The sequence below is a fragment of the Crotalus tigris genome, unplaced genomic scaffold (assembly GCF_016545835.1).
Source record: "Crotalus tigris isolate CLP2741 ecotype Arizona unplaced genomic scaffold, ASM1654583v1 scf7180000017940.1788314, whole genome shotgun sequence".
In the NCBI taxonomy this organism is placed as follows: domain Eukaryota; kingdom Metazoa; phylum Chordata; class Lepidosauria; order Squamata; family Viperidae; genus Crotalus; species Crotalus tigris.
Window position 1 is genome coordinate 830,309 of NW_024096732.1, and position 21,675 is coordinate 851,983.

A 21,675-nucleotide genomic window follows, 5' to 3' on the forward strand; every position below is an offset into this window, starting at 1 on the left:
GGGAGCCAAGACTGAACCCCAGTTTTGGGGATCCGGCGACCACACGCCGGACACACAGGCGTTACGAGGCTGCAATCCCCTCCGCGGGCGCCGGGGGCAGCAAAGGGGCCAAGGAGCCCCAGTCTAGGAACGGCGCGGCCGCCTCTCGCTCTCTCCGGGGCCAGCCGGCAGGGCGGAAGGGGCGGGGCGCCGGCGGCCTCCGCGGCGGGACTGCAACTCCCGGCGCGCCGCGCGGCCCGTCCATTTCCGGCGCGGAGGGCAGTCGGTCGGGCCGGGCCGGGCCGCGGGCCCTGAGGCGGCGGCGGCAATGTTCGTGCAGGAGGAGAAGATCTTCGCGGCGAAGGTGCTGCGGCTGCGCATCTGCGCGCTGGATGGCGCCGAGTGGTTGGAGGAGGTCCCGGAGGACACGGCCATCGAGCGCCTCAAGGAGCGCTGCCTGAAGCACGTAAGCCCCCGGGGGGACTACAGCGCCCCTCGTCCTCAGCCGGAGCCGCCCCACGGCCGAGGGGCCGGACTACGTCGGGCCGCCCTTCAGAAGGGGCTGGCTACGGTGCCCATCGTCCTCAGCCGGCATGGCTAGGTTGGCCCCCACCTGGGGCTCCTGACAGAGGGGATGGACTACATAGCCCATGTCATTTGGCCAGTGTGGCCTCCTGAGCTGCCGAGCGTTTTTAGAGAGGGTGACGCCGGTGCCCATCATCCTCAGCCAGCCCCTGCCAGTAGTGATGGGGCTCCTTTGTCCTTCATACCCTACCACCCTGTTCTTCTGAACCATTCAGATTGGATTGACTCCAGTGCCCATCGTCCTCAATCGGCACTGTTGCCTACGCACACTTGGGACTTGTGTCAGAGTGATGCACTACGTAGCCCATCATATTTGACCCCTGCACCTCCTCATGCCCTTTAGAGGGCATTGTCCACAGCGCTATGGCCCACCTCCCTGTGGAGCTCCTGACGGGGGTAGTGGATTACATAGCCCATCATAACGAGTCAGAGGGATTGACTACAGCCTCCGTGGTTCCCAGTCAGCACAGTTTATCTCCAGACCTGCTGGCCCTCTGGAGGTCAGGGGCTTCAGCTCCTATCATCCCCAGCTGGGCAGAAGGTAGTGCTTCCAGTCTGCTGGAAGGCAGTGCCCATAATCCTCTGCCGGCACAGCCAGGTACCTTCATTTTTTCCTGTCATTCTTTGCTTGTACAATCCAGGCTCCAAGACAGGCTAGACTTCAATTCTCACCCCTTCTAGGCCACCTCTGTTGGTTTGCAGGACCCTCACTGAAGACCATATACTTGAGCATTAGAGTGTTTTGAAGCTTAAACTGGTTGTTTAAAAAATTGGGCAGGGGAGGAAGTGTTTCAGTGGCACCTTAATGTAGGATGGGGTGAGCTAATCTTGAAAGCAACTGGTCTCCCCAGTTGCTGTTTATACGCAAGAAAATGTTTGCAGTAACCAAGTTTAAAAGGCAGTACCAGCAGAAAAAACTTTAGGGACCTGGTGGGAATCTCCAGGGCATATCTAGAGTGTCTATTCAGGTCAGTTTTCCCTTCCTTTATGAGAAAAAAAGAAAGAAGCTGGCTTGTTTAACAGTCACACAGATGTGTCCTGAGCCAACCCTGACTTTGCATTTCAAAGTTATTTTTGGAAATGAAGACTGGGAGAAAATTTCAGGACTGAAATATCCCAAAACAGATGCTTTCCATAAAGAAAAAAAAATGTGCATTTAGTTTTTGCGTAATTTGCATATTCATATGCAAAAATACAAGTGTTTTAAAAACAAGCTCACGCTCTATAGTATTTGGATGATTTCCTTCTGTGACTCAAAACATGGAAACACCACCCCTAAAATGGGCCGATATGAGTGTAAGGTGAACTTTTGGGGAACACCAAATGAATCTTTAGTTTCATTTTGATAATCTGCCCACTTTATTTTAAGAAAAGAGGGAAAGCTTTTTGCATTTCCATTTTAATTTTTTTTTCTTTTGGAAACAGGCACAGGTTCCATGACTGTTCTGCCTCTAGTTTTAAGACAGCCAATCTGAATGCTGCAAGGGATATTAACTCAGACATTTACCTAGAGTGGCAAGCCTTATGTTTGGGATCAACGGATAACATCTCCTGTCGCCTGCAAAAGGTCATCGTGGGGGAATATAAAAATAAACCAGTCCTGACATCGCAGAAGAAAGTCATAGTTATGGAAGGCAGTTGAGCTTTATAGGAACCTCATAGATGTGTAGAAATTCCCATTATTTCTCTGCTCGGTCTGTACAAGTAATCCTCAACTTACAACCACAGTTGGCACCAGAATGTCGGTTGTTAAAACAAGCTAGTTCTTTAGTGCGTCATGCCCAATTTCACAATGTTTTCCCCATGGTTAAGTGAATTACTGCAGGTAAGCGAATCGTTCAGTCGTTAAGTGCAAAAAAAGGCAAACAGGATCCTCTGACAAGGGAAGTCAGTGGGGAAGCCAGACTCACTTAACAACCGTGTCACTAACAACTACAGTGATTCACTTAAAAACTGTCTGGCTTAGCCACAGAAATGTTGGGCTCCATTATGGTCATAAGTCGAGGACTACCTGCATATATCCTGTAACTTTCATTCTTCTCCTCTTGAGTCCTCCACATCCTGTCTCTCCATCCAGTTTTTTACATTTCCCCGGAAGGGGCTGTTTTGCCCAGGAAGCGTAGGGACAAGGAGGATGAGGCGGCTTTAAAAGGTTCACTCTCTTCCCTGCTCTTCCTCCCCCCCCTTCCCCCTCCCCAGTGCTTGCCGGGCAGCCTCGAGGACCCGAAATGTGTGACGCACCACAAACTCATCCACGCCGCTTCGGAGAAGGTGCTGAGTGACACTAAGACGGTCTCGGAGGAAAACATTCAGGATCGAGGTGAGGGGGCGGCTGGGGGGTCACATGGCGTTCAGAAAAGCCAACTCTGAAAGGCAGAAAGTTAATTCTTTGATCCTTTTGGCACTGGGCAAGACATTGTTTTTTTTCCCCCTCCCTCCAACTTTTTTCATCCTATCAAAGCAGAAAATGAAGCCAGCCGTGACATCTCATTCCCTTTATTTCCTTCTCGTCTCCTTAGATGTTTTGGTCCTGGTGAAGAAAAGGGCCCCCCCAGCGCCTCCAAAGATGGCAGACGTCTCTGCCGAGGAAAAGGTGAGTCCCGAGGGCCGGGATGCAGATAGACTCTCAGTCTTTGTGCGTCAAGCTGCACTTTGGCACCTGCTCCCTCCTCTCATCCCTGGGTCACATCACCAGCCTGGATTCTTTACCATGTGAGACTTGGGCAAAAGTGAGCTTTTGTCATGAAAGCTGGCTGGGTGACTTTGGGCCAATCACCAGGCGACTGGGAGTTCTAGTCCCGCCTTAGCCAAGAAAGCAGGCTGGGTGACTGGGCCGGTCCCTCTCAGTCCAACCCACCTCACAGGGTTGTTGTGATGGGAAAAAGAGGAGGAAGGTACGTTAGATATGTTCGCCACCTTGAATTATTTCAAAAACAATAAAGGCAGAAGACAGATGAACGAACGGATGTAAGGCGGGCCTCCCATCTTTAAAATAAGCATAGTTGTCCTTTGGGGCAGCCAGAGTAAGTAGCAGTCAACAGTCAAAGGGCCAAGGGGGTTGTCTGAACATTGATTCCTTTCCCGTCCAGCGGAAGCAGGAGGCGAAGGCACCCGACAAGGAGGCGATCCTGAAAGCTACCACCAGCCTCCCCTCCCACAGCGTGGATCGGAGCGTGGCCCACCACAACATGAGAGACGTGAGTGTGTGGCTTCTCCAGGGGGTGAGAGGAGGCTGCTGCTCAGCTGTCTGGCCATCCCTTAATAGTCTCAGGGAGGGGGAACTACAGTAGGAGGAGGCAATCCTGTTATTTGTGCAGCCGCCCTTGCTTTTGTTCAGCTGCAGGTGAAGAAGATGTATTGGAATATAGGTAGTCCTTGTCTTATGACTGGCCACTTAGCAATTGTTCAAAGTTACGATGGGTCCCAAAAGCTACCTATGACCCAGTTGTGACAGCAACACCCCGACACAGTCCATAACCGTTTTCAGGCACTCAGAAATGGCTTGACTTTACAGCCAGCTGCGTAAGAACATTTATGATGGGGGGTTTTTTTCCAGCCCCACCCAAAAAATCCTTAGGAATTCGACCGTCACACAAAAGGTCCTAAAATCAAGCCAGTTGCATGGGAGGGGAGGTGACTTAACAACCACCATGACACATTTAACAACTGTCTTGCTTAACAACATAAAGTTTTGGATTCAAATGTAAGTTGAGGACTCCCCGTATTGCCAGTCTGGATGCTTCCTTAAAAGAGAATTGACAGCTCGGGCAGGATGATAATCCCTGTGAATCACAATCTGGAACCAGACCAGTGAACAAATCCACCCCACGTCCTTGTCGTTGGTCAAGGCACTAATTTCATTTCAGCTCTAATTGAGCTCTTAAAGACAGCAGGCATTTGGGGGGGGGGGAAGGATGAGCCTTGAGCATGGCTGAAAATCCCTCTCTTAGAAGCAGGAGCCTTAAATGTCAAGGTAGCTGCAAAACGGGCAGTTTTAGGAATGTGTATCCATAGAAGAATTGTAATAAAACATCCAGGCCCAGTGGTGGTTTTCAAAAGGCAAATAATTGTTTTTGAGATTCTCAAGGGCCCTGGCAAATTAAAGCAAAAAAAAGGGGGGAGGGGGATACTGTGCATTGAAAAATCAACTAAACTGAAATTAATTCTTCTGCCAAAAGTCAGGGCTAATGGCGGAGTGCCAAGGAGAGGAAAGGGGGATTTTGGGGGAGCATCTTTAGACGTGTTGATTTCTTCTTCCTTCTAGTTTCAGACGGAGCTTCGGAAAATCTTGGTCTCGCTCATCGAAGTGGCCCAGAAACTCTTAGCCCTCAACCCGGATGCTGTCGAGCTCTTCAAGAAGGCAAACGGTGTGGGGGGAAAATATTTATTTATTGGCATCCTGCCTTTATTATTCTCATAAATAACTCAAGTCGGCGAATATATACAACACACCTTCCTCCTCCTCCTCCTATTTTCCCTAGAACAACCCTGTGAGGTGGGCTGGGCTGAGAGAGAGAGAGAGTCTGTCCCAAAGCCACTCAGCCAGCTTTCATTCCTAAGGCGGAACCAAAACTCACCGTCCCCGGGTGATTGGCCCAAAGTCGCAAGAAAAGTCCTTGCCATATTTTGCTCACGTGACCACAGATGCAGTGAAAAACGGTCATAAGTCCTTTTTTTTCAGGGCTGTTTTAAGTCTGAATGGCCACTAAATGAACCGTTCAGTGTTGAGTGATTGTTCAGTGAATGGTTGTAAGCTGAGGACTCCCTGAACGGTTGCTGGACAAAGACAACCTACAGCAGTGTTTCCCAAACTTGACCATTTTAAGGCATGTGGACTTCAACTCCCAGAATTCCACAGCCAGCGTTGCTGGCTGTGGAATTCTCGGAGTTGAAGTCCTCATGCCTTAAAATGGTCAAGTTTGGGAAACACTGACCTACAGAATCCAGCCCGTCCTTACCTGGCCCTTTTTCTTTCCCCAGCCATGTTGGATGAAGACGAGGATGACCGAGTGGACGAGATTGCTCTGCGCCAGCTGACCGAAATGGGCTTTCCTGAGAGCAGAGCCATTAAAGCCCTCCGCCTCAGCCAGTAGGTGCCACCGGGGGGGGGGGCACTGTTGGGCTCACATCAGCGCAAGGAACACGGAACAGGGCAGTGCCCAGTTCCCCCGTGACGTCGCCCTGGGTGTGTGTGTCTGCCAACAAACCCCCCCCCCCCAATTCCTGGGTCAGGAATCGGACCAACGTGCTTCTCTTTCCACAATTGGAATGAGCGTGTTGTGAAAAAGGTCTCCTGCGGGGGTGGGGGGGTTGGACTAGACGACCGCCAAGGTCTCTTCCAAGAAACAGAAGATAGAATTGAACTGAATTTTTTATTGCCCAAGTGTGATTGGACACACAAGGAATTCGTCTCTGTTGCATATTATTATCCTGGTTATCTATTATTATTGATTATTCCGTGTATTGACGCATGTCTTTTGCCCCGCAGCATGTCCGTGACTCAAGCCATGGAGTGGCTCATTGAGCATGCAGACGACCCCACGGCTGACGCCCCCATGCCCGGCCACGTCCCCGTGGAAAGCACAGCCGAAGAAGCGGGGCCCGCCCTCCCCCCGGCGGTCAACGGGGCCAGCTCAGCGGCCGCCCTGGAGGAGCCGAGAGATGAGCTGACAGAAATATTCAAGAAGATACGAAGGAAACGAGAGTTTCGTCCGGATCCACGGGTACTCTCCCTGCTCCGGGTTTTCCCCCTTGCCGGCCCGTTTGCACCCCCCCCCCCATACTCGGCGCCCGGCCCTTCTCCTGCCTTGGCCATCCTCAGCTTACAATCATTGTGGCTGTAAAGCTTCTTTACTTCCAATTTTTGTTCTTGCCCCATAGAAGGAATTAAAGGTCCTCCCCAGAACTCCCTACCCACGTGGCACATCTAGTGGAGAAAGCCTCCAGCTTTTAAAATATTATTTTTTATTTCTGCTGGAGCCGGAGTAGTGTAAGGAGCCAAAGGCTGGTGAGGGGATGCCCAGCCATTTGGTGTCTCCTACCAATAACCTGCTCATCTGTAATCCCATTTTCCCACCAGCTGATGGCCTGCTTTGAATTCCTCTCCCCCTAAAACAGCCACCCCCGTTATCTTATGGGAACCGTGCATGTCTTTGCTCCACCCAAAACTAGCCACTGGGGGTCCAGGAATGGGATGCAAGAAATGGATTCAGTTGGGCAACCCGTGTAAGCATTTCCATGGTTCTTTTTCAGGCAGTGGCGGCCTTAATGGAGATGGGCTTTGACGAGAAAGAAGTGGTGGACGCCCTCAGGGTCAACAACAATCAGCAAAACGCCGCTGTGAGTCTCTCGCAACTTCTGCAGGGCTGGTTGGCTTCTTACATGCTGCCTATCCAGGGGGCTTAAATCCATGGGGTAACGTGATAGCTTCTTCCAATATTTGAGGGACTGTCACAGAGAAAAGAGGGTTGACCTATTCTCCAAAGCCCCTGAAGGCAGGACGAGAAGTAACTGGTGGAAACTTATTAAAGAGAAACCCAACCTAGAAGTGTGTGCCCTATAGTGGGAGTCCCAGGGGGAGGAGTTGAAACTATATCTAGGATATGAAGGGTCTGTGGCTATTTCCTCACCCCTCATTCTGACCCACACAATATACAGTTCTTCTATGGAAAGCAGGCTAGTTGCAATTGTTTTTTCTGCTGTCTTAACTATCCGCTGAAGTGTTTAAGCTGTTCTGTTTGGTAGCTGTGCCAAACGAGGCACTTACAGAAGTGTAAACGACAGACTCAGTTGCCCTGGAGTTGCTCACCCTTCTTCTCATGTGGCACTTGAAGGGGTGCAAAGGGGTCATTCTTTGTCTTTATTTCCTCCACTCAGTGCGAGTGGCTGCTGGGCGACCGGAAGCCGACCCCCGAAGATTTAGACAAGGGGATCGACCCTGCCAGCCCTCTTTTCCAAGCCATCTTAGAAAACCCCGTGGTACAGTTGGGGCTGACAAACCCTAAAACTCTACTTGGTAAGTCTCGGGGCTTCCCAGGAATTGGATGCAGACTGAGGAGATGAGGGAGGTAGGAATGTTTGCATTATAATCCAGATTTCTGTTGCAACTTCAACTCCCAGAATTCCCCGTGCTGCTGGAGAATTCTGGGAGTTGGAAGTCCATGCATCTTAAAAATTGTGAAGGTTGAGAAACACTGATAAAAGTAACAGCAACTCTACTGGTTGCACCTGCATGGTGGGTAATCAGCTCGCATTTATAACCATTTGCACCACTGCCTCCATCCTCTCTCTTTTCTCCAACAGCTTTTGAAGACATGCTGGAAAACCCCTTGAACAGCACGCAGTGGATGAACGACCCAGAAACTGGGCCGGTCATGTTACAGATCTCCCGCATCTTCCAGACGTTGAATCGCACCTAGAGGGCTCCGGCCATTCCGCTCTGCCCTGTTGGGTCTGCCGCTTTGCTCCGATCCCAGAACGAACCTGGGACGCCGATGGCCGGCCGAGCCCGACGCGTGTTTTCTTTTGCCTTTGAGTCTTTGGATTGACGTGTTACAGACTTTCAGTTTGGTTCCACTTTTGGCTTACGCCCTGCGCCCCATTTCTGTTTTTAGGTGTAGTAGGAGACAGTTGAATGAGAGGCCGTTTCCTTTTCTTTCAAGTGTTTTTATTAAAAAAAGAAAATCGGAAAATAATCCATCATTATAACTTGAAAAGGCGTTTGCAATTAGGAATCCAACAATTGGGAAAAATAGCACAGCCTCGTCCATACATGCAGAGCTTCGGAAACGGCTCGGGCTTCTTTTGTACACGAGCTCTTTCTCGGGATGTTGGTTTCTCTTAAGTTATTTCTGTTGTAAAATACAGAAGAGTTTTTAAACTGATGGCCTGAGAGTTTTGCTTTACCAGACCCATCCGGGCTCCCCACCTCAGCCAGTCCTGCTTCAGGGAATGTTAAAGATCCTAACTTTTGTCTGAAATGGTGGTATAGAGTCTCCTTCCAGAGAAGGGGGTTGGACTACCTGGAAGACTCTTCTGATTCTGGCTCTCTGGAATTAAAAGAATGGGGTTGTTTGGGATCTGTCCCAAGTAAATTGGCACCCACTAAAGTCTTGATTCTGCTCTGCCTTTAGGGGGGAAAAATTGGTTTAATGATTGCGAAGCTCGAAAAATTTGCATTTTCTCCAGCATTTCCTTGCAGCCCCCAGGCACCTGGGGAAAAGGGGGGCTGTAGTTATGGGCATGCTTTGCTTTCCCTTGCAAGGGCATGCCTGAACGGGGGGCCACTTGCTCTCCAACTGCATCCCCCCCCCCAGTTTGGAAAGGGGAGCCTTTCTGCACCAGCGTGTGTTACTTGCAGGAAAGGCCGGAGGCGTGCAACGTGCAACATGTGCCATGCATGCAAAGCCCCAAAGCAACCTGAAGAGCCGCCCCCCCGCAGCGCACAAAAGGCAGGAAGCTCCCGCGCGCAGCAGCCTACGCATGCGCACCCACCGCCCTACTTTTCTCTCGCCCCCGCGGGCATCAGACTAGATAGAGCCAGATCGCTCCGCCCACTCCCAGCCTCTGCGCTGCCTATTGTAACCCTCGGCTACCAATCCAGAGCGGAGAGGGGCGGGCTCTCCGTCCTCAGCTCCGCCCCATCGCTCAAAACATCTCCCGCTGGGAAAAAAAAGCGCGTTTCAAGAAGGGAGGGGGGAGAAGCCGCGCTTGCGCACAACGCTTTTCTTCTCGAGCAGGGCCACTTGACCTCTCTTTATTCCATTACTGGGGGGGGGAAAGCGGCCGTGCGCTTGCGCAGAAGGCCGACAGGCGGAGGGCGGGAGTAAGGGAGCCGCGCTGACGTCTTTCTCTCTCTCCCTCTCTCTCTATCTCTCTCTCTCTCTCTCTCTCTCTCTCAGCCGCGCATGCGGCTTGGCTCGACTTCATCCTCTCTCCTGCTGCCACCCGATTGGGGAGAGTGCTTACAGGCCCCGCGCGCGCCTGCGCGCTCCCCCGCGGGCCTTCGCCCGCCGCGGAGAAGAGGCCGAGTGCGCGTGCGCGGTGCCCCCCTCGCCGTCGCCCAGCGTCCGGGAGGGGCCGCCTCTGCGCCTGCGCGTCTCAGGGGGCGGTAGAAGCGGCCGAGTCGGGCCTTGCTCTGCGCAGTCGCCGTGCGCGCCTTCAGTCTGCTGGCGGCCGCGGGAGGGCGAGGAGAGAAAGCACTTCTCTGCGCCTGCGCAGCGCTCGCCCCTCGCCTGGAGGAGCCTGAGGAGGCGGCGGCGGCGGCGGCGGTCATCGCGTGAGGCGACCCGGGCTCGGCCACCCACCGCCGCCTCGGTCGAAGCGCGGCCTTGCGGCCCAGCGGGCGGAGCGCGGCCGAGAGCCGGCGAGCGAGAGCCGGGGAGAGCGCGGCGGCGGCAGGAACGCGGCGGCCGGGCCAGGCCGGTCTGAGGCGAGGCGAGGCTCCGCGCTCCCTCCTCCCTCAACATGTCGGCGCCGGCGGCCAAAGTCACCAAGAAGGAGCTCAACTCCAACCACGACGGGGCCGACGAGATCTCCGGTAGGCGCGGGCGGGGCCTGCCGCCTCCTTTCCCTCCCTTGCCGCCTGCTTCCCTCTGCGCGGCCGCCATCTTCCCCGGAGGCGCGAACGGCGGCGGGCTGGAGGAGGAGGAGGAGGCCGGATGTGCGGCCTGGCCCGCCGATCGCTCCCTCGCTGGCTGGGCCGGCGGAGGAAGCCATCTTCGGCGCCCCTTTTGTCTGCCGCCCAGCCAGGCCCGGCCGGCCCGATGGCGCCGCTCCCTCCCTCCCCCCGCCCCCCTTCGCCGATCGGGCCGCCATGATGGCTGCGCTCGCCGCATGGCCGGGGGCCGCGCTCTCCGGGGGCGCCACGTGCCAGCCCGCCTGCCTGCCTGCCTGGGGGGGGGAGCGCCCCCGCGAGGGGCGCACGTGCCGGGGGGGCTTGGCGGGGAGGGAGGGAGGGGGCGGGAGGAAAGGGGTTATTTCTCCCAACATCCCCCCGGGGGGGAGGAGGAGGGGGGCGCCTTCTGGCTGCAGGAGCTGCTGCTGCTGCAGCGGAACGGGGGGAAACTTTGTTAGGGTGGGGGAGGGGGCCTTTTCCCGCCATTCGATGCGGCTGGTTTCATCTTTGGGATGGGGGGGGTTGCTCCCGCGAGGGGGGGGCGGGTGGACCGGAAGCAAGCGCGGGGCGGTTCTTGTTAGGGCTCAGGGCACAGCCAGATGTACGGTGGAGTGGATTTGGCCTTTTTTATGCCCCCGGGGAGGAGATTTCAGCATCCCGCCTTTTTATTCGAGGCCGGGGGCTGGCGTAAGCATCCCGCCTCCTTTTTTCCCGGCACAACAACCCTGCGAGGTGGGTTGGGCTTGGGAGGAAGGGACTGGTCCAGAGTCACATGGCCAGGTTGCTAGGCCAAGGGGAAGGGATGGATCCCCTTCTTGCATGCCCGCCTCAACGGATTTGTGGGCGGGGGCAACACAGAAGGCCTTGGAAGGCCTTAAGCTAAGCGCTTGCTCCAGATGCAGGGTCTTCCCTTCCTGTAGGGAGGGGGAGCTGTATCTGTTTTAAAGGGGCCGGATATCAGCTGTTGTGAACAACGTTGTGGAAGGCCTGGGGGCTTGATGCAATGTGTGATGTTTTCAAAACATTGCCTTGTCCCCAGTTTGATCTTTTTTATAGGGGCTTCAATAAACTTTTATTTCCCCCACCCCCCAGACAAAGAGCAGCAGGAAGCGATTGAACATATTGATGAAGTACAGAACGAAATAGACAGGTAAACTATGCTTTTAAATCTGTATTGTGGTTAGTTTGCCATCCTGTAAAAAGATTGTATTGTAAATATTTTTTCCTGATTTCATAATTAGCTTGATACAATGTAATCCTAAGGAGGTGGCTTTTAATATACAGAATTTCAGTGTCTAAAACATGAACCTTTGCTTGGAATTTATTGAAAAACGTCCCTTTTTTACAATGTAACACAATTTGCCTGTTTCAGTTTTCCTCCCAATGTTTTGAGGATTTGACATAAATTGTAACATTATTTCTGCAAAACAAGAGCTCTCATGCAGAACAATTAAAACTATTTAATGCTCAATTTATTTCTTTTGTGCACTGGAACTTTTCAGCTGAAATTTACTACCTAAGGCCAAAACAAAATCTGTCTTTGATAAATGTTACATTTTATAATAAAAGTGTGGATTTGGCATTTCACTATGTGAAAGGTTCCATGTTGGGTTAAAACTTGTTTAGTACTCCAGCTTTAAGTACTGCGTAAAAGTTTTTACACATGTTTAAATCTTGTGTTCAGACTGAACGAACAAGCCAGTGAGGAAATTTTGAAAGTAGAACAGAAATACAACAAACTCCGCCAACCATTCTTCCAGAAAAGGTCAGAATTGATCGCCAAAATCCCCAACTTTTGGGTTACAACATTTGTCAACCACCCACAAGGTAAGCAAAGTTATTTTATGTATTTTTACCTGGAAACTTACAAAACAATTTCTAAGTGACTTGTAATCTTTCACATCACATGCAAAATGAAAGTTTTAAAATGCAAAAGTCAATGAGTTAGTTCCTATTTTCGATTAGATTTTAGATTTTTTTTTAATCCATGCTTTATTATTTTTATAAATAAAGCAGTGAACGTACCTAGTATTGTTCCTCCAAATTCCCTGTTAAATTTAGCATTCTAGAACATTTAATGTAGAAATTTAGTAGGGAAGCGTACATTTGAGAGAGAAATAGATCTGATTAATGAGAAAGTGGCTTCCTGTGAAACTATTTGTAACACAAATTTCATCTTCCTGCTTTAGTATCTGCACTGCTGGGAGAGGAAGATGAAGAGGCATTGCATTATTTGATCAGAGTTGAGGTGACAGAGTTTGAGGACATCAAATCAGGTTACAGAATAGATTTTGTAAGTACAGGTGTACGCCACCATTTTTACACTTCTTTCCAGTTGTGTAATTTTTTTTAAATGCTGTTTGAAATACATTTTCTATGTAGCATGTCTCAAAATATCCTCCAGAGGATGGGTTTACAACCCTTTTGAGGTGATTGGGGGGCGGGGGGGGGGTTGGAACAATCAATACTTGAGTTGTGCAGGGGAAACATGTATAAGCTTAATGTATGGATGGTAGGCAATTTAGAGATCATGCTACACGCAATGTGTAAATTTCAGTGTTTCTATTTTTGTTCCTTTAAATGCAGTATTTTGATGAGAATCCCTATTTTGAAAACAAGATGCTCTCCAAAGAGTTTCATCTGAATGAAAGTGGAGACCCCTCATCCAAGTCCAGTGAAATCAAATGGAAATCTGGGAAGGTATTTAACGCCATTAAGTATAAAATCACCATATGTAATAGTAAAAAAAAGAGTGGTAGCAGAAGTTCACGAAAGCTGATGGCTTTTAATAAAACGTGTAGAGTTGTCGCTCTGGTTAGAATGTTGATTCAGGTTGTTAATGTAGCGTTTCCTCTGGTTAGAATTGGGAGCAGACAAAGTACCACATGGAATAAACCATTGGGGGTTGTTCCTTAAAATTCTCAGCAGCAAGTCAGGTTGAATCCCACCCTATAACATGAAAAGGAGGGTCTCAGTTGGAAGCCATGATCAGTCTGCTGCAGACCAATGGAAATGATAAATGTGAAAAATTGAATTGAATTGGTTTGTTCTGAGACTGTTAAGCTTTATGTTGGCTTCCTTTGGGATCATTCAATATTTGTGATTTTTCCCTTTACATTCACGATGAGAGATATAACTTGCAGATCATGTCTGCCTGCAGTTGCTCCTTCCATAACGCTTGAATTGTAACTGGCTGCAATATTTGTAATTGTCAACAGCCATTCCTAGCACGAAGCTCTGTTTTCCTTCACAGTTATTGACTTCTGTGCCACGATAGACAGTCAAAGGAAGCGAGGCAGATGAACTCAACTTCCAAATTGTAGCAGAAACATCAAATGGATCTGCTGTGTTGGGGGGGGAGTTACATAATTGCTAACTTTTTAATAACAAATCGAGTTGTAAATTGACACCCAAGCAGTTGTGGTAGAAAACAGGCAGGTGGGAGGGTTAATCTTTCCCTGTTTTCCGGACCAAGGACCTGACAAAGCGCTCAAGCCAGACGCAGAACAAGGCCAGCAGAAAGAGGCAGCATGAAGAACCGGAGAGCTTCTTTACCTGGTTCACCGACCACTCTGATGCGGGCGCCGATGAACTGGGGGAGGTCATCAAGGATGACATCTGGCCAAATCCGCTGCAGTACTACTTGGTGAGCGTCCACCGGGAAGACCCGCCGGTTGCGTGGCTGTCTAAGGCGCAGGGGGCCCTTTGCTAACTCTGTTTGTGCCCAACAAGGTACCTGATATGGATGATGAAGAAGGTGAGGGAGAGGAGGATGACGACGACGACGAAGAGGAGGAAGGCTTGGAGGACATCGATGAGGAAGGTGATGAAGATGAGGGTGAGGAAGATGAAGATGATGATGAGGGAGAAGAAGGAGAGGTTAGAGCTCTAAGATTTCCCTCTTGGGATGGCAGTTAGTGACCTTGTGTTGCCCTGAACTTTAAGCTCAGAACAGAACTAGTCTTTGGAGATTCCCTGGGCGGAATACTTCACCATAGACCACTGCTTTGGCTGATTAGGAGTTCAAATTCAGCTGCTGCTACAGTTACAGTGGCAACTTGTATAACTCGCCTTCGTGTCAGCCAGCAGGAGGCTTGATTTTTGCTAATAAATTCCCATGAAATTCAAAGTATATATACAGGATTGGCTTAGCACTATTAGCTTATTGACGGCACACGAATTGATTTAGAAGGAAACGTTTCTTTTATTGCCATCAACTGATGTATTGCTACCAATATAGGGGAGAAATGCCACTGGGCAAGTTGCATAAGCACCAGTTAATGGGTTTTTCTCCTGTACGTGGTGTAACCTGCTATTTTACTTAGGTCATATTATGCTCCAGAGCCTGGCTGGAGAATTCTGGGAGTTGAAGTCCGCACACCTTTAAAGTTGCTGAGGTCAGGAAACCCTACTCCCCAGGACCTCCTTTTGTGCTTGGCCCAAAGGCACCGACAGGCCCATCTCCCTTCCTTCCTTCGTTTGCCCAGCCAAAGCCCACTTCACCCTATTTACCTAAAAGGAACCCTGATTTTTCCTCTTGAAAATTGCCTCTGGTCAAAATAGAACAGTGGTGTTATTTCTCTCTCTCTCTCTCTCTCTCCCCCTCTCTCTCCCTCTCTCTCCCTCTCTCTCCCTCTCCCTCTGTGGGTGGTGGTCATTTCAAGTTGAGGTTCATCTTTTAGTGTAATCTGTTTGTTGGCAGTGCTGTACCGCTACAGCACAAAAGAACTTCAGGCTAGGACCCCAAAGCTATTAATAGGATTCACAATCCCCAAATGGAACAGCGCTAAGCATGCCTCAGTAATAAGAGCCTTACATTAAGTTTGTTCAAACTACCCCCTTATTGCTTCTTGTTTCCATGGTTTGTCAGGCCACAAGAGTGTAAAGCAAAGGAAACTTACCGTGCAGGTGGTTTATTTAGCCATTGCTTAACCAACCATTTATTTGAAAGCGTTGATTTTCTTTCCACAGGAGGATGAAGGAGATGACGACTGAACACTGACAGATTCCAACCTTCCTTTTCCCTCCACCAGTCCCTGGGAGCAAATTGCTGTCTTATTCCTTCCCCCCTTCCATTCCCCCCCCCCGCCCTCTTGTACTCAGTCGCATTGTTCTCCCGAGGTCTTTTCTTTCTTCTCTTCACCATGGTTCACAAATAATTTTGGAGAAAAATATCTTGAGCAGAATACAGTGGAAGAGAATCTCGACCCATTTCAATTTTTTTAATCCCTGTTTTTGAAATGAAAAGAAAAAAGAAAAAAACTGTCAGTGGCATCAGCGCACTGTGTTCTGTGGGGAAGAACGAGAACCGTCTGCTCCTGCTGGAGGCTGCGGAGTGCTAGGCCCCCCTGTGTGGTAGTGCATAGAATCTAGCTTTTTCCTTCTCTCTGTATATTGGGTTCAGAGATTACACTGTGTCTCTTATGTGAATATGGACAGTTAGCATTTACCAACATGTATCTGTCTATTTCTCTTGTTTAAAAAAAATGAAAAAAGCTAAAAAAAATGGGGGGTTATAGACAGGGTAAGCAAGGGGTGGGTTTCAGATGTTGGGGTGGGTTAAATGGGCATTTTGACAAAACATGGCTTCTTCTCCTTTTGGCATGTTTAATCGTGATGTTTAACAAACATCTTTGCAGTTTAAGACGACACTTTAGAAATGAAAAAAAAATTAATTAAATTCTCCTAATGATTACAGTTCAGCCCTTCCACTTGACGGAGAATCAGCAAACCCTGTAGGATCTTATTTGGAATTTACATTCTCTACTGTAATTTTGTTCCTTGTTTTGGTTTTTTTTTTCCAACTTTTTTTTGTTTCACTGGAAAAAAGAAAGATGCTCAGTTTTAAACGTTAAAAAAGTGTACAAGTTGCTTTGTTACAATAAAACTTAATGTGTACACAAGGGGGCTAATAGTCATCACTAAACAGAGCCTGCTTTGGACCCGTCCCAATGAGTTTGGTGTTTCAGCATAATACCCCTAGAGCAAAATACATCACAAGGGACACTAAAGCCAAAGCGTTGGTTGTGCAAGCAGTTGCAACCCCCTTCCCCTCTCCAGTATCGTTATTCTGTCTGGGGCTGGTGGGGTCCAGGTTCAGGCTAAACGTCATTCCTTGCTTTTATTATTTTTTTTTTTTCCTGTGAATTGTGACTGGCTGTTTCTGTGTGGTGGAAAAACTTGGCAGCCCATGAATAAGCTGGCTTGTTTTCCAAACACGATTTCTGGGGAGATGAAGACGCTTGAGGTATCCTAGAGTGATGCTTTTTAAATTTTAATTCAATGTAGGAAGAATTGTGTAACTTCATCTGTTGATATCAATAAAGATCATCACTGGATTGGCCTTTCGGAGTGGCTTGAATTAAAAGCTTTGTTTCCCTCGGGAAATGTGGGCAGAGCTCATGGGGATTATTATGTTCCTCTAGAGCCTTTGTGCCACTGACTCAAGTTTTTAAACCGCTATTATGTATGAAGTCGATTAAAATGCAGCTCTAGCATAGTTGAGACCAGCAAATTAAACTGTGTTTGAGAAATTAGTAAAGTGCCATATAAGTAAATCCCATCTATGAATTTGAAAGGCTGTCTCAAATAGCAAGCATTGCCTGCTAAAATAAAATGAGAAATGACTTGTTACATTGGTGCAGCCAAACTCAATTTTATTTCAGGTATTCCTTTACAGCATCTTTTACTCAGAAAAAAAATGTATTGAAATAGCAACTCTTCTGCCCTTAAGTAACTTCCTTTAAATGTGCTTATTTTTAATCCAGATGTGAGATCAAACAAATTCAGATGGGGGGATCCGTGGGTCTCTGGGGGAGGGCACCTTCCCTTCCTCTCCCCCTCCCATCCATCCTTTGATATTTCCTCCCACCTTCCCTGTTCTTTTTCTTGATCCTTCCCTCCCTCTCATTGTCTCTCTCAACACCCACAACTTCTGGAGGTGATTTAAATTAAAAACCTTTTAAAAAAACACTTGCTGGCCACTATCTTAAGAGTCTCCAACCAGGTATGCAGAGGGAGACGAGGGTAGAGTTTACAAAATTGCCGGCTTGCAACAGTAACTGAGATGGAAGGGACCTTGAGGTCATTTAGTCTGGGGGCAATTTAAATTTAAAAACCTTTTTTTAAACAAAAAAAAAAAAACTTCCCCTGATCAGTACAACCTCTCCAGGCAAAATCCAAAATGGGGTGGTGGGTAGGGGATTTCCTTCCAGTAAGGCAGGGGTCTTCCATCTTGGCCCTTTGATGACTTGTGGACTTCAACTCCCAGAAATCCTCAGCCAGCATGCCTGGCTGAGGAATTCTGGGAGTTGAAGTCCCCTGTCATACAAGGGCCAAGTGGGAAGACCCCCTGCAGTAAGGAGTCAGCAGAATCTCTGCTGGGTCTGTGCCAGGGAGAGGAGGAGGCGGCAGCAGCAGCCGCAGGCTACCAATTTCAGGCAGATGCAAACAAACCATCTTGCAAAGTGCTGCACTTACCAGCACAATAGGAAGCAGAGCAGTTCCCAAAGGGATTACAAAGGACAGAAGTACAGTTCCACAGAGTAACAAAAAAGAAAGTATTATAAAATACAGAAGTAATTCTAGCTCTCTAGTCCTCAAGTCCAGCAAGCAGCAGGAAAGCAAAACATTGCAAAAATCACCCAATCTGCTTCCGCCACGTGACCAAAAAAACCCCCACTTCCGGCTCCTTCTCTCCAGGCCGCATGGCCGCGGAGGCCTCGTTTTGGTCGCCGTTTTGCCTGTCCCAGGTCAGTAGCCTTTCTGAATTCGTTCGTTTTTGTGAACACCCCTAAACAAACGCTCGTCCCTGGGGAGGGGGGTTACGTGTGTATAGCCATTTGTGTTAAAATTAAGAATAAGTCCCGCTTGAATAACTGCACCTGCTTTTAATTAAACAGCCGGTTGCATTTAAACATGGCGACCTTGTTAAAGATGGACTCTATGGCTCCCTTTTTGTCCAGGCACCCAGCGGAAAGGGTTTTTTTTAAAATAAAATAAAATAAACTCTTAGGGTTTTTCTTTGCATTTGTTCCAATTTATTTTGCACCCTGCTTTTAAGTCCCGTTGAATAACTACCTGCCAGTTGCATTTAAATATGGCGACCATCTTGAAGAGCCACCGATGGACTCTGGGGCTCCCATTTTCTTCCAGGCACCTAGTAGAAAAGTTTTTTTAAATAAAATAAAATAAACTCCTAGGGTTTTTCTTTGCATTTGTTCCAATTTACTGTGCGCCCTGCTTTTAATGAAACAGCCAGTTGCATTTAAATATGGCGACCATCTTGAAGAGCCACTGAAGGACTCTGTGGCTCCCTTTTTCTTCCAGGCACCCAGTGGAAAGGTTTTTTTAAAAATGAAATAAAATAAACTCCTAGGGTTTTCTCCTCAGATCAGCCAGGCGAGGTGAACCAGCTACATGCTGAAGCTGCCTGTGTGCTACAGAGGCAGAGGAGAGAGCATTGAGACCAGCTCCTACAGCACCTTGAAAGCCTGGTGTTTTCTCTCCCTTTTATGCCAAGGGTAGCCTTGTTAAATTTCATTCTGATGTGGTCTTGTTTCTTGAGCTGACCTCCCATTTTGCTAATAATCTCTATCTTCCCCAAGGTCAACCTTATGTTGGTCTATTGCCATTTCTCTTTCAAATGGCTGGGATTTTATACTTGATTGGGTTGTCCTCCATGTAAGCTTGCTAAGATACCACACCTTCACACAACGGGCTTGCACGGCTACACAAAGGATGCTATTTGGAAGCCGTGAATTCCTTGCTCATAGGATCCGGGTCCTTGGGTTGGCTCTGAGGATGCACTGAGGACTTTCTCAGATAGGTGTCTTTCCACTCTGGCTTTCAGTGCCACAATCATAAAGGTTGGGTAGCTGTGCCCGGGTCTGACACAACACAGGCCAACTTTAGAAGCAACTACACGGAGCATTTCAGAAGATGGAGATCCCCCAAGTGATATTAGAAAACCTGAGGAGGAGAAACGATGAAGAGCTTGGCTAAGGTCTTTAGTGCCTTCAAGGGGGATTCATCTTGATCCTCACGTCAACTTCTTTCATTCACTAATCTTTATCAAGAGCATGATAGAAGAAAATTAGAGATGGTGCCAAACATAGATTTCCAGATGCTGTTGGACCACAGCCCCCAGCATCCCTTACTCTGGCTTGAGGTTGCTGGGAGTTATAGTTTAGCAACATCGGGACAAGTTTTCTATCTCTCTCATCTATCTATCCATCCATCTCTATTTCATCTATATCTTTATCCACCCTTTCTCTCTCTTTTTTTATCTCTTTTGTCTATATCTTCACATTTTATATCTCTTTATCTCATCTATATTTCACTTGCTTATCCATTTGTCTATCCATCTATCTCTTCTCTGATTCCTCTCTCCCTCCCTCCCTCTTTCCCTCCCTGCAATATGTTTTTTTGCTTGTAATCCATGGAGAAAGTACTCTACGTATCATAAAGAAAAAAAACACACTTTTTGTAACATAACTGCTGTTAAAAGTGAAATGAATGCAGTAGAGCCATCATATACCAACAATATTAAAAATACTCATTGTGTGATATCTCACTGGTTGAATAATTTAAGAGATGTCGTAGTTATCCAGTGTGTTAAGTTTTCCTTCTCCCTCCTTGCCTCTTTTTCCTTATGTCGTGTCATCCCGACTATAAGTGTACAGGCCAAATGGTATAAAAAAGACTTTTGCAGAAATATTAGCAACTTTATTAATAAAAGTTAACAACACAATTCTTCATGCAACCCATGTAAAAAACAGGCAGGCTTTGATTTTTTTGTGACTTCTTTTCCCCCTTTCAAGTGCCCCCTGGAGTCTTGTGTAAAGAAAAAAACATACAGCCTCTTTTATCCCTTTTTCTAATTAATAAATACAAAAAAAGAAAGCATCAAATTCTAAAGGAACAAGCTAAAACAAGAAATGAAAACATGCAGGATATATATTTACAGAACATCTATATCCATAAACGGAAGTTATGATTCATTACAGACATTCATAGCTAATCTATATTCATTAATTGTGCAAACCACAGAATAGTTGCAGCCATATGTTTGTCTTTCCAGGGCTGCCCTTGTGGCTTCTCAAGCATAGGAGCCAGAAGGAAGATGGGAATCCCAACTATTTTCAGCTCTGTAGGGATAGACAGCCCTTGTGCCTGTTTGCTTAGTGGTCTATTTCAACTTGTAATTGGAGAAAGGTGTTATGAACTTTACAAGGGTGGTAGGGTTAGGTTAGCTGGCCCAAGGAAAGCAGAAAAGAGTCCTCCTTAAGGGAGGTGGGCAAAAGGTTCCCAAGAGGAAGCCACCTCACGCAGGACCAAGCAAAGGTAGGGAAGTCCATGCATCCTCTTTGGAGTGAATCTCTCCCACCAGCTATTTTTTGGGAAAAATCTAAGGCCAAGTCAACTGTGAGTCAGCGTTCTGGAATGTAACATTTGCTCCTTTCTGAAGTAGGACTGAAGATTTGCAAGATCAGAAATTGTCTTCTAACTCTGTTTTTTCTTTCCTTCTGACACTAGATATGGGAAGGAATCGACATAGAGACCATGATGCCCATCCGCTTCCTGATGCTGCAACCCATGGCGCTCTGCTACTGACGGCGGCAGAGTAGCTGCAACCGGGTGGTGGGAGGCTTGTTTGGGTGGATGGGAGGGCTACATGTCTCTTGGAGCAACTGCCACAGATCCACGAAGTTCAGATTCATCTGGACCAGCCACATGGATTCCCGTCTTGAGTTGAAGACCAACCTTCCAGTGTCCAGTAAAAGGACCTCTGCTTTGATGCACTGTTGTAGTGTTTGATATATTTGTGCAGTTGTTACATGTTTTACTTCTAGCTTCCTGGGCTGTTACAAATCCCCAAACACCAAAAGGACCCCCCACTCCACATTATGAGGGGGGGGGTGCCATTATAAGGGGATGCCCATGGTAAGCTAGCTTTCGGGGCGAATGGCTATATATATTACAGGTAGTCCTTGACTTAATGGCCACATTTGAGTCCAGAGCTTCTGTTGCTAAGCGAGGCATTTTGTTAAGTGAGTTTTGCTTAATTTAATGACTTTTCTTGCTACATTTGTTAACTGCAGTTGTTGAATTAGTAACATGGTTCTTAAGCGAATTGACTTCGCTTTTCAGATCACAAAATGCAACCACCTGACCCTAGGACACTGCACCCATCATAAGTATGAGTCAGTTGTCAAGCTTCTAAACTTTAATCACATGCCACGAGAATGTTGCAATTGTAAGCTACTTCCTTCAGTGCTGTTATATCTTCAAATAGTCACTAAATGAACTCTTTTAACTCAAGGGCTACCTATACCAGCTTTTATGTAGTAATATATATACACATTCTTTTATGTACATATTAGCATTTTGTACAGATAGTTCTATTTATTAAATATGCTAATATGCACATATATGTGTATGTATATATATGCACACAGAGACATAATTTGTCTATTCCTAGAATAAACTAATTA

General features: G+C 47.9%; 2 protein-coding genes across 6 annotated transcripts; both read left to right on the plus strand.

Annotated features, from left to right (window-relative positions):
* Positions 1 to 224: 224 nt before the first annotated feature.
* On the plus strand, positions 225 to 8,447 carry UBAC1 (UBA domain containing 1). Its single transcript, XM_039345057.1, has 10 exons — positions 225 to 445; positions 2,764 to 2,884; positions 3,084 to 3,157; positions 3,654 to 3,761; positions 4,829 to 4,931; positions 5,545 to 5,653; positions 6,053 to 6,287; positions 6,817 to 6,903; positions 7,441 to 7,579; positions 7,867 to 8,447. Exons 1-10 carry the CDS (start codon positions 308 to 310, stop codon positions 7,980 to 7,982), a joined length of 1,230 nt encoding a protein of 409 aa, XP_039200991.1. The 5' UTR covers positions 225 to 307; the 3' UTR covers positions 7,983 to 8,447.
* A 982-nt stretch (positions 8,448 to 9,429) lies between these two features.
* On the plus strand, positions 9,430 to 20,982 carry SET (SET nuclear proto-oncogene). Of its 5 annotated transcripts, none has more exons than XM_039345058.1 (8): positions 9,430 to 10,102; positions 11,273 to 11,330; positions 11,865 to 12,007; positions 12,370 to 12,473; positions 12,767 to 12,880; positions 13,656 to 13,826; positions 13,913 to 14,059; positions 20,717 to 20,982. In XM_039345058.1, exons 1-8 carry the CDS (start codon positions 10,030 to 10,032, stop codon positions 20,792 to 20,794), a joined length of 888 nt encoding a protein of 295 aa, XP_039200992.1. In that variant the 5' UTR covers positions 9,430 to 10,029; the 3' UTR covers positions 20,795 to 20,982. The 5 variants fall into 5 exon arrangements, with proteins under 5 accessions (XP_039200992.1, XP_039200993.1, XP_039200994.1 ...); XM_039345059.1 differs by having other exon boundaries at positions 13,913 to 14,018; XM_039345060.1 differs by lacking the exon at positions 20,717 to 20,982 and adding an exon at positions 15,152 to 16,523 and having other exon boundaries at positions 9,442 to 10,102.
* The last annotated feature ends 693 nt before the right edge of the window (positions 20,983 to 21,675 follow it).